General features: G+C 51.7%; 6 protein-coding genes across 6 annotated transcripts; 3 read left to right on the forward strand and 3 right to left on the reverse strand.

Moving 5' to 3' along the window:
* The first annotated feature begins 461 nt into the window (after positions 1-461).
* P170DRAFT_451889 (alpha-hydroxy acid oxidase) lies at positions 462-2,153 on the forward strand. Its single transcript, XM_024851233.1, has 9 exons — positions 462-636; positions 691-724; positions 776-878; positions 944-1,178; positions 1,240-1,401; positions 1,458-1,532; positions 1,604-1,857; positions 1,922-1,998; positions 2,049-2,153. Exons 1-9 carry the CDS (start codon positions 543-545, stop codon positions 2,122-2,124), a joined length of 1,110 nt encoding a protein of 369 aa, XP_024709294.1. The 5' UTR covers positions 462-542; the 3' UTR covers positions 2,125-2,153.
* Positions 2,154-3,032: 879 nt separating this feature from the next.
* On the forward strand, positions 3,033-4,530 carry P170DRAFT_346289 (FAD-dependent oxidoreductase; the record flags this gene model as incomplete). The annotated part of the gene is made up of 4 exons (XM_024843557.1): positions 3,033-3,714; positions 3,773-3,962; positions 4,049-4,237; positions 4,302-4,530. The coding sequence occupies 4 exons, from the start codon at positions 3,033-3,035 to the stop codon at positions 4,528-4,530; spliced, it is 1,290 nt and encodes a 429-aa protein (XP_024709295.1).
* Positions 4,531-5,308: 778 nt separating this feature from the next.
* On the forward strand, positions 5,309-8,021 carry P170DRAFT_460272 (Zn(II)2Cys6 transcription factor domain-containing protein; the record flags this gene model as incomplete). The annotated part of the gene is made up of 6 exons (XM_024851925.1): positions 5,309-5,326; positions 5,437-6,528; positions 6,589-6,723; positions 6,870-6,943; positions 7,003-7,078; positions 7,128-8,021. The coding sequence occupies 6 exons, from the start codon at positions 5,309-5,311 to the stop codon at positions 8,019-8,021; spliced, it is 2,289 nt and encodes a 762-aa protein (XP_024709296.1).
* Positions 8,022-8,311: 290 nt separating this feature from the next.
* P170DRAFT_469469 (cytochrome P450) lies at positions 8,312-10,016 on the reverse strand (the record flags this gene model as incomplete). Its single annotated transcript, XM_024852635.1, has 5 exons — positions 8,312-8,515; positions 8,568-8,702; positions 8,753-9,358; positions 9,418-9,819; positions 9,876-10,016. The coding sequence occupies 5 exons, from the start codon at positions 10,014-10,016 to the stop codon at positions 8,312-8,314; spliced, it is 1,488 nt and encodes a 495-aa protein (XP_024709297.1).
* Positions 10,017-10,232: 216 nt separating this feature from the next.
* Positions 10,233-11,486, reverse strand: P170DRAFT_442180 (MBL fold metallo-hydrolase; the record flags this gene model as incomplete). Its single annotated transcript, XM_024850443.1, has 4 exons — positions 10,233-10,362; positions 10,414-11,172; positions 11,251-11,398; positions 11,456-11,486. The coding sequence occupies 4 exons, from the start codon at positions 11,484-11,486 to the stop codon at positions 10,233-10,235; spliced, it is 1,068 nt and encodes a 355-aa protein (XP_024709298.1).
* An 864-nt stretch (positions 11,487-12,350) lies between these two features.
* Positions 12,351-13,087, reverse strand: P170DRAFT_469471 (GNAT family N-acetyltransferase; the record flags this gene model as incomplete). The annotated part of the gene is made up of 2 exons (XM_024852636.1): positions 12,351-12,613; positions 12,667-13,087. The coding sequence occupies 2 exons, from the start codon at positions 13,085-13,087 to the stop codon at positions 12,351-12,353; spliced, it is 684 nt and encodes a 227-aa protein (XP_024709299.1).
* Positions 13,088-13,173: the final 86 nt, after the last annotated feature.

Raw genomic sequence — 13,173 nt, forward strand, 5'->3', positions numbered from 1 at the left:
TGGCCCTCCGGACACATAACAGAAATGTAAGCCAAGCTTGAATCCTTCAGCCTAACTTTGGCAGCTGAATGAGCGTTGATCCACATCAAGGATTATCTTGAGGGACTTAGGCTATCTACGAAATCAAAACGTGGCTGAGCTAGCGGATTCGTTGATGGGACCTGCGCAAGATCTCAGACCATATTTTTCTGCCTACGTATAATCTGACTCAGATGTTCTGGAACGCAGGATCGCCTGGGGTCAATCTGGGGGGCCTCAATGATAGGCTGTGTGACATTACGCCATTCTATCGTGCTCAGTTTCGTTTCCATATTGGAGTTACTTGCCGAAATCGACGGTGTTCTGCAAATCAAGGAAATATCATGCAATTCGAACGTTCGTTCTGCTGTGCCGACCTCCGGGTCGTTGAGGCTATCTCTAGCTGTGTGTATTTAAGCCTCTAATAACGCTCCAGGTGACAGTGTTTTACGTCAAAAAATAAAGATAACTCGCCTCCCTATACTCTTCGTCAAATTATCCTTCCTCTATATATTCAATTCAACATGGCCAACCGTCCTCCTGCCCTTGACAAGCACGTCTTCTGTATCAAAGACTTGAGAGAGGCTGGCAATAAGAAGCTTCCGAAGGCGTATAGAGGTTGGTTGGCATCCAGTGGTTTGAACAAGGAATAAAGACTGACAGACAACTCAGACTTTCACGACGATGGATCAATGGATATGCTCACGTACGGGATTATTTGCCTTGTATTGGGCGACACTAATCAGACCTTGCATAGATTGAAAGAGAATGAAACAGCATTCGACCATTACAAGATTCGGCCACGAGTGATGGTGAATGTCGACGACATTGACACTTCAACCACTCTATTCGGAAGCAAGGTACGCAGCCCTTGTATTGCACGAAATGAATGCATCCTTTATCTAATCGCGGATCATTTCTTCAGGTATCATTTCCGCTTGGCTTCAGCCCGACTGGAATGCAGAAGCTCGCTCACCCAGACGGCGAGCTCGCCACATCCCGAGCGGCAGCCAACACCAACCTGGGCATGGTGCTATCCTCATACTCAACGGTCGCCATGGAGGATGTCATCGCGCAAGGTCAAGAGAACCCTTACGCTATTCAGATGTGTATTCTGAGAGATCGATCATTCGCACTCAAGTTATTGAAGCGTGCTGAGGGTGAGTCTACAGCATTTAACTTGGCTCCTAGTTGTCATGATCAACACTAACTTCCTCGTAGAGGCCGGATTCAAAGCGTTTTTCCTTTCCGTCGACTTCCCCCTCATCGGCCAACGACTGAATGAATCCCGAAATGAGTTCGTGCTTCCAGAGCACATGTCCTGGCCGAACCTCAACTTCGGTGGCGACAGCTTCTTCGGCGGCGGCGGTGGCACGTCGTACGGTATGTTCCGTATCATAGCACTTTCCATTCCCCATACCATTGCTAATGCAATACAGACTCAAGCATGGAATGGCGGGAATTCATCCCGTGGCTTCGAGCCAACACAACTCTGCCAATCTGGCTCAAGGGCAGTAAGTTCACACTCGCCCCCCCCCCAACAATACCAATTTACAGAAGACCAAACCTAACTGCCCTTAACCAGTCACCACTAAAGAAGACGTCGAGCTTGCCATCGAGTACGGCGCCGACGGAGTCGTGATCTCCAACCACGGCGGGCGGCAACTAGACGGCGCGCCCGCGGCCATCGATGCGCTGCGCGAATGCGAGCCCATCGCGCGCGGAAAGATCCAGATTGCCCTAGAGGGCGGCATCCGACGAGGGTCCGACATTTTCAAGGCTTTAGCGCTCGGGGCTCAGCATTGCTTCGTGGGCCGTGTTCCCATCTGGGGTCTTGCTGTAAGACACGGGACATTTGACATGCGATCGAAATAGGGCTTGTGCTGACCACGTGCTTTCTTAGTATGACGGCCAGAATGGTGTCGAGCTGGCCATGAAACTCCTCCATCGCGAGCTGAAGACGACAATGGCTTTGGCTGGGTATGTGACATTACGACCTTGTCGGATTGTTATTTGCTAATCATTCCCAGGTGTCGTACGATCGACGATATTCGACGAAGCCATATCTCTGTGCTTCAGGCTGACCGTGTACTTGCCCGTCTGTAGGGGTGACAGGAACTAGCTCGGTTAACGAGGGCTTAGAGCATGATTAGACTTTTCTGTGGATGTAATTAGCTTGTGTTATTTGTCGAATGCTTTTAGATTGTAATTCAAATGTGGGAATCTGGACTTTTGTTCAAGACATATCAATAGCCATGTTTATTTTAATGGTATACCCGGAAAATTCCTGGATTCTTTCCCAGAGTCCCAATCTATCCGTAAAGGATTTATAAATATTTGAGCTTCATATGCCCCTATGTGGACTTATTTCCCAGCACTAGTAGAGCTTTCCCTGTTTAGATGAGGAGTCTTCAATAAGAGCGCTCAGGGGGTTGCTCAATAAGTATCTCTCAATACTCAATCTACAAGGCGCCTAAAATAACCCGAAGAAACGCCAGAAGTAACTCTCAGATGTTACTACAGTGTAGTTGGCTGTACCTACAAGCCATACAATATTCATGATGTCTATAGGACCAATCGACCGGGAACCGACTACATTATATATAATCAAGACAAAAGATTGAACCATGTTATACCTCTGGGGGCCGGAAAGTCCCTGGAATCCCCACCCAGGCTATAGCGTCATATCCCCGACATCCGATATTTGGTGAATCGAGTCTTGGATATATGATAGGAAGCAAGGAGTGTCTACCCTCGACGGGGTCAATGCGGAGGTCATCGGGTGCCCGCCATCGTTGTGGGGCGGACATTCGGGTCTCCGCAATCCCATCTTCTCTAACATAAACCCAATGGCTTAAACCTACGCTCCTGATGTTGATAATAAAACGCCCGGTAGGCAACGCCAACGGCGACAGGCGGATCGCTGCCACCTTAAAAAAAGACAATTCTAAGCGGTGCGTTCTGAATGTTATCGTTACAAGCCCACGCATACACCCAAGCGCGCTCACCCAACGATGTCAGAACCCCATTTCAAAGTTGGAATCATAGGCGGCGGCATCGCAGGCTCCCTTCTCGCCAACGGACTCCTTAACCACAATGTCCCTTTCACAGTCTACGAGCGCGACGCGGCCGATGCTAAACGAGAAGGCTACCAAATCCGACTGGGAGACCCAGCTATAGCAGGCTTCAAAGCATGTCTACGCGATGAGCACCTCAACGCCATCCTCGGGCGTTTTGGACAGTCCACTACCCTGGGCGCTACGGCCCCCTGTCTATACAACACGCAATTCAACCCCGTGTTGGACTTGACTCGGCTACCGACTTATTCGCGGTCGTTCGCGATCAACCGCGTGGTGCTGCGCGATATGCTGCTCGATACGGTGGCGCAGGCCGGCAACGTCAGATATGGAAAGTCGTTCTCGTCGTTTGAGATTGTGCGGGGCGCCGGGTCCGAGAAGGTGAATATCTCCTTCGCGGATGGCGGAACGGACGAATGCGATGTCCTGATCGCTGCCGATGGGAGCAGCTCGCGCGTCAACCGGGCAACTGGGTTGAGGAATCTGGTCGAGCTTGATTCTCACTGGGCGTTTGTGTTCAAGGGGAAGATTCCAAGTGATGGACTACATCAGCTTCCTGCTCAGCTGCGGAAAGGTCCGATTCTGGTCTTCTCGAAAGGTGTCTCGTTTTTCTATGCTTGTGTGTATGCCGTTTTCCTGATATTGGTCTGCCAGTACTCACGCAATGTCGAACGCAGTGTATTTGCCAACCAAGAGCAGTGCCCGGAGGTCTGGCGATGGGGAGATGGATTATGATGATGCTGAGGCGTCGTTCTATTGGGGCTTAAACGTTCCAAAGGCTCAGGTCAAAGGATACGCTCATTTCGCGGATATTCCGGACAGGTTGCAGTTTTGCCAGTCGGTTATCCGAGACTGGGCGCCTGAATTGTGAGTAGGAAGACCCACTTGTTCTGTTGATTTCAACGACAAAGAAAACCCGCTGACGAGGTTGAAACTTGCTTTCCCGTGAACAGTAAATCCTTGATTGCTATGGGCCAGGAGGACGAGTCGTCCGACATTCATGTGATCCCGTTACGTGCGAGCTTTAAGCCCGCAACAGACTGGCGAGAACGGGCTCAGAAAGAATCAAAGGATACACGTCATCCAGGACACCCCCGGGTTTGGTTTCTCGGGGACGCAATCCATGCAATGCAGCCAAATCGGTACGTCAGATATGAAACCAGTAGAAATAAATGCTATAGATCATCACTGAAACCAACGGCACAGAGGCATGGGTGGTAACCAGGCCATGCACGACTGCGCCGAGATTTTGCCGCATCTGGTCGAACTGAACGACATTGCTGCTGGAGGTCGGCTGCCAACGACCGAGGAGATTTCAACTCGGTGCGCGAAATATGAGTCCCAGATGATAAGGCGAGCGTTCAGTTGGGTGCGGAAAAGCGGAGGGACCTCGATTCCCGTAAGTGAAGCCATAAAGTCCACGCCACGAATCTGACTGTTGCGGTTTCTAATCAACTATAGACTATCGACTTTGACGGGATTTTGGGAAAGTTGGTCATGCTTATCGACTGGCTCGTTATGCCTGTTCTTTCAGTCCTCCTGCGACCTTTTCTGGGACTGTCGAAGAAGGAGGGTTCTTGGTGATGATAGCGTTGGATTGCATTGGGGGTCGAGGCTGGCTTTGACATGGCTGTATTGAAAGTGATTTGTTTTTGTCTTCATCGGTAACTTGAGTCATTTCTACTGCGAATGCACTTCAGGAATGGATCTGAAGCAGGCTACTTCGGTTGCCTGCAGTGGCAACTGGCCGTCGGCTCCCCGCAGAGACGAAGTGTGATATCATCCATCCTCGCGCGAGGGTGGAGGAGTACGTTGTATTTTGGAATGGAGTACTCCCAACCAGTGTCCCGAGTAACCGAAATTGGGATTCGCGGAGTGCTGTGTTCATAGAGTGCATGTCTGGAAGCCGATGCCTGGGACGGGATCTAATTCAAGTTTGGTCCGCACGAGGTTCCGTAGTTCTGAGTGGAAGTTGACTTTTACATCCATTACACATTCCTCTTTCAATAATACCCATCATGGCGACTAAGATTGGCAGTATCGACATTCTGTTCAGGAAACAGAATCCTGAATGCGTGAACATGTTAAGTAGAAGTAGATCTCCGTGATCCTGCGGCTGCCGATGACTAAAGCATCTCCCGCCATTTAATCTCGGCCTCCCCGCAATCTGCCAACTCCTTCGTTCTCCCCGCAAAAGTTCGACGTTCTCCAGAATGCACCTTGAGTGCCAGGTTTGCTCTCAGACATTCGCTCGTCGAGAGCATCTCGATCGGCACCTCCGTCGTCATTCGGGGATCCGTCCTTTCTCGTGCCCATTGTGTTCTCGCTCTTTCTCCCGCAGGTAGCTCCCGATCTTCCCCCCTGCAGAGGCCTGTCTCACTCGTTACGTAGAGATACCCTTGCTCGGCATGTCGCCACCCACGGCACTGGCGCCGAGGGGATACTTGGACGTACCAGAGGCGCCAATGCCTGCCTACCGTGCTCGCGCGACAAGGTCAAATGCAGTGGCGAGGCTCCTTGTGGCCGCTGTCAGAGCAAAGGCCGGAATTGTACTTATCGGGCTCGCGAACGCAACAGTGGAATGAGATCGTCGCAGTCTGATCAGTCAATCAGTGCTCGATGTACCTGGAGCTCGGACAGGAATTTTCCTCCGGTGTGCGAAAGCGTTAACGGCGACCACCAGGCCGTTGCCACATCCCCCGCGATGACCGAAATACCGCCCGAATCGACGGACTTGGAATACAGCGCGAACTGCGCGCCGAGTCACCAGGATGATCTCATCAATTGTCCGACGGTGGGGAGTGTGCCTCTGTTCCCGGATGTTGACTTTGGTTTTCCCTGGACACTGGAATACGCCGACGCTCTCCATAACCCCAGCCTCTGCGACCACCAGCTACTCCTTGACCTTGGGGTCCAGTACCCATGCTCGCCTCTGCCGTCGACCCCCAACACAGCCAATGCCCAGGATGAACATCTGGATCTGAGACACTCACCACATCCAACCCGAGGGCGAGCCCGCGGGGGGTCGATTGGAGAGAAGCGCCAATGCCGCGGCTCGAATACCATTCAACCATCAATCATGGAAGCAACAGACGAGGATATCACCGCAGCCGAGACCTTTTGCCACGTGAGAGCACAGCTCGGCGATCAATTTGAAGCCATTCTAGCGGGTTATGAAACTCATTTGGATGGCCGGTTCAAGGACACTCCATTTCCCAATAGGACAGCCTTCAATTCGTTTATACAGCTGTACTACGAATATTTTGACCGCCAGTTGTGCTTTATTCACCCATCGGCCCTTGAGCAGCCGGATGTTCCGTGGATTCTAGTCCTAGCTGTGGCGTCTGTTGGGTGTCAGTACACGAAACTGGCTAGGAAAGAACAATATGCTACCATGCTCATGGAGCTTCTTCGCGTGTCGTTACCGATGGATGTATGATGATTCAAAGCCATTTAACGTCGCTAATATATAGACTGCTGAAGATTTTGGTAGGCCATGAAAGCCAAAAGCTACGATATTATAGTACTGGCACAATGCTCTTTGTTGGCTGTTGTCAACCTCATGTTCACCGGCTTCAAAGATAATATCATCAACCTGCAAATCCAACGAGCGTGGCTTGCTACCTTGGTACGGCCATTCATGATCTCGTCCAAAGTTAGGGGCTCTTTGCTTTGTCAGGACGTCGGCAGCTGCACACACCGTGACGAATGGAGCTCTTGGATTCGCTCGGAGACAGAGAGGAGACTTGCATATTGCTTTTTAGGTCAGTACAGGAGTCGGGCGGATTTATATCTCTGATTATCGCACGTCACACCAAACTTACACGTGCATTTGCCAGTAATCGACTGTATGTGCTCAATTTTTATGGGGATGCCGATCACCTTCACATTAAGAGAATACCGACAGATGCTTCCCTTTCCGGATGTACTTTGGAACGCACGGAACGGATCTCAATGGAGGGACCTTTCGATCTCGTGCACCGGTCAGTTTCTGCAGTGTGCCTGACTTTAAAAGACTAGAGCTGACTACAGGTATCTGAAGACGGGCTACAATCACAGAATCTGAAAGAGCTTTTCTCGATGCCTCCAACCCCAAGAGATAGTTCTAATAAAATGTCAGAAATCGGGAAGCTCTCGCAGTTACTCATGTTGTTTGTGGAAGAAAAGCGCGTCATAGCCGCAAGCCAATCATCCATCCTCCGAGACTTCACTGACGACGACCAAATCCCCAGTCCAATTGTGAAACCGCTGTCATATGCCGCATTGAACCAGAGGTACGAATCGCTCAGACCAGCAGTTTCGACGGTTAAATTGACTCCGTGTATTTCGGATACGAGGGATACATTCTTTAATCTACTTTTCATCCTCCGACACATCCCGCTAGGAAGACTATATACATATTCTGGATGGTATGCATCTGAGCCGGATATTTCCGCGGCACGCAGCTATCTTACGACCTGGCTGCGGGAGAATCCAATGCTCGCGAGGGAATGTGTAGTCCACGCCGGCGCCCTACTTGGAAAAGTCCGGTCAAGCGCTGTATCATCGTGCTATGACCCGTTTTGTCTGCTGATAGCTGTGCTGTATCTGTGGATGTTTGAGAGACTGCGATCAGCGTCGTGCGTCGAGCTCCCACAACCACCAGAGACTAGTGGACGAGTCACGATGCTCAAAGTCGACCAGTACTGTGAGGAGAGAACGAAGAAACGATGGGTGGAGGGCGATTCGAGTGTCGTGCTTCATATCACTGGTGTGGGATTGCTGTCTAGCCCCGGGGGAACAAGACGCCTGTTACAGGAGTTTTTGCGAATCATTAGCTCGCGCACGGCGTGGTCGGTCCTGCGTAGGGGCTTGGTGGCTTGCGTTGGTGAGCTCCTCAATGACCTCGCTCCCATAACCGCTACGCAACAACTGGTGCATTCATGATAGAGAAATAAAACTACATCATTAAGTTGACAGAACAGGTGCTTTGAATCCATAATGATAGAACGGCAAATTCCTGTCACACAGGAAATTTCACTGCTATTCTTGATCGTTGTATTTCCTTCGAAGATGTACCGTCGCCACTAAATGGTGTCTGGAGATAGGTGAGGAAAATACTGATGGATATCCCTGTTTAATAGTCCGTTGAGATTTTGTCGTCTGTTTTCTCGTTTCCGTGCACAACTGATCCAACCATGCAAAATCCAAGATCAGCGACATCTCACCGTTCCAGCTCAGTATCCATCCCGGGATAGACTCTCCCTCTGCCTCACCGAACATGCGAACTCCTGCTTGACGAACCAGGATGTACTCGTCCTCCATTCCGTCTCCGGATGCTCCAACTGCACATCAAACCGTCTGATGATCTGAGGAATGAGCTTGGACATCTCCAGCAGGCTGATATTCTTCCCTATGCATGTCCGAGCACCAGACCCAAACTGCCCTCGTCAGTATTCCATCAATCTCGAGATACAAGCTTAGAGCGCTCACAGTAAGCAAATGATTCGACATGACCGTCACCTGACCCTTGGCTCCTAGCCATCGCTCCGGTCGAAAGGAAGCCGGATCCGAACCAAAGATGTCCTCATTTCGATGCAAAACCCATGGGTTGATGCCCACTTGCGTCTGCGATTGTTGTTAGCCATTGATCCCTAGTGGGTTATTGCGTCCCGTACACCCCCCGGGAAATACTGCCCGGCCAACACGGCTCCTCCCTCTGGAACGACCCGCAAGAGCGGATACCCCGTCACCGGGTGAAGGCGGAGAGCTTCCTTGATGCAAGCCTGCATGAACACCATCTCCTGGGCCTCGGTGTAGCTGATCGGCTCGCCGGGTGCTTTGCCGGCCATGGCGGCATCCACTTCATCGCGGAGTCGGCGGAAGGTCTCGGGGCTGCGAAGGGTGTAGTCCAAGAAGGAGCTCAATGAGATGGCTGTGGTATCGGAGCCTGCGGCGATATTGGCGCCTAGCGAGTTGAGGACGTCGGTGTTGTTGAGCTTGCCTTGGGCTTGCTGGGCGAGGAGGAGGGAGAGGAAATCCGTCGCAGAAGGGCTGGGGGATGTATCGCCGGCTGTTTTACGGGTGTCAATATGCTTCCTGAGGTATTTGCCTACTAGGTCGAAGGGGATCGGGATTCGAAGTTCCTGGGTGATTTTCGCGAGGATCGGATGAAGCTCCGGAATGATGCCGATGCGACTGCCGTATACCATGCTGTCGTGGATGGCGCGGAGAATGCCGTTGAAGTCGGAACCAGCCTGGATGAATCCGAATGTCTCGCCAACCTGGTGGGCATATCAGCGAAAAAGCAACGATGGGGTGTAGTCCATAGCCGCATGATTACCGTGATCTCTCCGATGACATCGAATGCGTAGAATTGCATCCAACTGACAAAATCAAAGGCGTGACCGGAGGTTGCAAATTGGTTCAATCTCTGGCACAGCTGCTCTGTGACTGTGTCAATAGCGGTCTCATAATTCACCAACGCGGATATTGAATACAAGGAGGCGACCTTCCTCCGCTTGATGGCGTGCCGTTTATTGTCTAGGTCGGCCAACAGATCAGAGACCGGTGGGTCTGGGTTCCCAAAGGCATAGTAGAACGGAGCCTTCGTGAAGGATGAGCCCGCCCCATATACAGGGCGAATCACACTGGGGTCAGCAATACTGTAGGTGCATGGAGCGATGCGCACGATGGAGCCATGGAGATGGTTAATGGCTGGCCACGAGAAGACGGGGACGCCAGGCTACCGTAGCGTTGGTGCAATTTGATATTCGTCTTTTCAAATCTCTCTCGGCGCACCTCAATCAGCTCCCACAGTCGAGTCCATCGAGCAAAGAAAGGACCTCGTATGGACCAAAGGGGGTCGTGAAGTACCTGAACTACCGCGTGAACTAGAAAACCGGCAACAAGGGCCACGACGGAGATAGCAAGAACCTGCATGACTTTTGTTCTTCTATGGCTAGGGATGATAGCGTTCCGAGAGGAAAAAAGACTAAATATCCACCATCGTATTCCATCGTCCGTCCTGCTCGTGGAGATGGTGGAGTGGCATCGGCTCTCCGCCACCGGCTCCCCACACTCATCCCGTCTGTCTCATCTACGAGATTCCAGCTAAATCCCCTCATGTTCTCCACCCCCATGGCTGCATTTTGGTCCTCATTTGGCCGACTCCCCCGAAAACATGACATATGGCCGAGACGGTCGCAGTTCCACAATCCTCGACCGCGTCTCTTTCTCCACCGCGGCCGTCGCAGCCGTCGTATCAACCCGGTAGGGTTTGATCAAACTGTCTCTGATCAGCGATCGTACACTGCAGAGAAAAATAAGCGACACCTACCACTCGTCATGCAGACACCAAATGACCTCGCCTGGCTCTCCCATCCATTTCACCAGCTCCGTGGCGAACTCCGCCCCGGAGCCGTCGAACGGCCTCCCATCTAGATTCGCTCGCCCCGCAATGCCCAAGACTGCAATGTCCGGCTTCGGCTCGATTCTCTTCACGATCCCCTCATACGCGCCGAGATGTGCATTGAAGACAATGCTGCGCGGCTCTCCTCCATCACCCCCGCCCAGAATCACATGAAATAGCAGCTGTCCGCCATCACACGCCGACATGACGTTCGCCTTCTTATCCTCCATCCAATTCACGAAGCTGGAGGTTTTCTCGTCCATCGCGTCCGTGGGAATCAGCTCCTTCAGCCGGAATAGACCATACTTCATGCCCCGCGTCACATCCACGGTCCCCTCGAACGGAGTCGAACTGCCCGTGTACACGGTGCCCGAGTCAAACACGTCCGGCAGAGTGTCATGGCTTCCCGGGAGAAGGCAGTGCAGGCTCGGCCAGACGTGGATCTGCGCCGCTGCGAACGAGTGATGCGGCTCCGGGGGTGCGCCTGGAGGGCCCTGGCGAAGAGGCACCTCTCCGGTCTTGGCTGCATTCAAGACGTCCTTCGTGAACAGGGGGATTCTTTCTCCGCCGGAGACAGGGAGGAGTTGCGTCTCGGGGACGCCGGCGTCGCGGAGACGATTGATGGCCTCGCAGTTCGCGATGATGATTGCGCCGGTCTGGCGGGCGATTCGGTCGGCGCCTGGGAGACTGCTCGGGCTAAGTGTCAGGAATCTAAGATACGTCCTGCGAGGCAGTTGGTTGTTAGGATTATCAAGTTCCACGTACTGGTCAAAGTGCGCATGGGATATCACTATGTAGTCTGCATCTGTCACTGTGTTGATGTTGAGATATTCGGGCATCAACGCTGGTCGGTCCAACCAGGTGTCGTGGAAGATTGTCAACCCTGAAGCGCGAAGGCGAAAGGTCGTGGCACCTGGAAAGATCAGAACCGATCAGCCTTTGTGGGAATTGAAGGCTAGAGATGAGATACCAAAGTATTCTAGAGTGGGTTTGCCTTCCATGTTGTGCGGAGTTACTTCAATGTTGCCGGTACAGCTTTTCAGTCACCTTGATAGAAGTCTTGGAGCTTCCAGGTTATTGTTGCGGGTGCCCTTTTGTAGTATAGCGACGTTGCGGAGTTCCGATGGGGATCTCGGATCAACACCAGAGTGGATTCTGACTGGGCAGTACACCCAGACTCGTCTTAGCCATCCAATAAATCATTTCAAAATCCATCATGTAAGCGATCTTGACTGAGGTCCAGGTACTTTCTGACGTGGCTACTGGGGAAGAACGAAAGGAATTGCTTGGATTGCTTGAATCCATAACTCAGCTGTGACTGATGCAATTTTACAACTGAGCCAAAAAGGAAAAAAAGACAAAACAAAAGAAAAGACGAAAAAAAAGGGTCAACCCTGTTTAACGATAGGGAATTTCGCACTCTGTAGTTCATCACCTGCAACCACTTGACAGGTTCCTGTTCACAAATCTTGCGGTGGCCTATCCCTATTCTCTGAATAGCTGTGTTGTCTTTACGTGGATCTCTAACACCGACGTCAGTACAAATATCGCTTGATTCTGGAATCTGAGAAATACAGTTACCCGCTTGAGGTGTCTCAGATAATGAAGAACCCTTATTGCTGTCCTAGCTAATGGAATTGTGAAAAAGGTACTTTCATTTATCTGGATGGATGGCTATCTGGTGAGCTGACAACAGCGCGACACGAGTCTCTTTGAAATAATCCTCCTATCCGTCAAAGAAGTGCCAATTCCAGCAGTGAGACTACGGGTTCAGGGTATATAAACGATTACAATGCTGGGTACGAGGGGATTTTCTACTAGTGTTTTGCTTACCGTCCTAAATTGGAGACCCATGCAGATTTGAATTAAACATTTAGTCTCTCAGCCGACCTCAACATGAGTACGTACGTATTTTCCTCGCCCTTCTCTCCTCCCCATTGTTCCAGATCCACCGTAATCCGCCCGACTTCCTCGAATCCATGCTTGATATACAGGCCATACCCCACGGTCGAAGACTCCAAGTAACCTGGCAGCCCGAGTTCATCGGCCTTGGGCACCATACGTTCCATCAGAACACCCCCAAGTCCACGCCGCTGGTACTCCGGCAGAACGTACAGCTCTTTGATAACTACAACCGGCAACTGTCAGCTTCAACCCACGTTTCCGCCGGTTCCGCCTTACTGAAACAGTCACTGGAGCCCAAGATCGACGCCCGCTTCAGAAATCTCGCTCCGCTCGTGGCATCCATCAAGGGCTTATTGATTCCCTCGGGTCGGTAGCGTTTAGCGTATGCTTGTGCCCATTCTACTTCTGTCCGACCGGTGGTGTACTGACCCCATGCGTAAGCAACAGGATGATTGGCTTTGTCGTCGATTATCCAAAGGTAGAAGTTTGTGGGTTCGGACAGCATCTCGACGGTGTGGAATGGCTCGTCGGCGTCTTCTTGATCGTCTTTTTTCATTGTGCGACCTGGCCAAAGAAGCCTTGAGAGGGAGTCATCGGGGCCTGTTTGGATTGCGAAGTTCTCGATGGACTGCATGGATATTCCTGCATCTTGGCTGGTTGGGATAGGGGACAGCGTGAAGCCGAGTGGCAAACCCATGGTGTGAGATAGAGTTGGTCGCAACCGTATGGCCTGGTGGGGACGAGCGATGGTCAACGAACGCGATGAGCGGAATGCGCAATGGA

This window comes from Aspergillus steynii, assembly GCF_002849105.1.
Source record: "Aspergillus steynii IBT 23096 chromosome Unknown P170scaffold_1, whole genome shotgun sequence".
Classification (NCBI taxonomy): domain Eukaryota; kingdom Fungi; phylum Ascomycota; class Eurotiomycetes; order Eurotiales; family Aspergillaceae; genus Aspergillus; species Aspergillus steynii.

Coding starts and splice junctions, on each gene's coding strand:
- P170DRAFT_451889 (XM_024851233.1), top strand. CDS start 543: ATGGCCAACCGTCCTCCTGCCCTTGACAAGCACGTCTTCTGTATCAAA. Junction 879..943: donor CCACTCTATTCGGAAGCAAG/GTACGCAGCCCT, acceptor TCATTTCTTCAG/GTATCATTTCCGCTTGGCTT. Junction 1,402..1,457: donor CGGCGGTGGCACGTCGTACG/GTATGTTCCGTA, acceptor AATGCAATACAG/ACTCAAGCATGGAATGGCGG.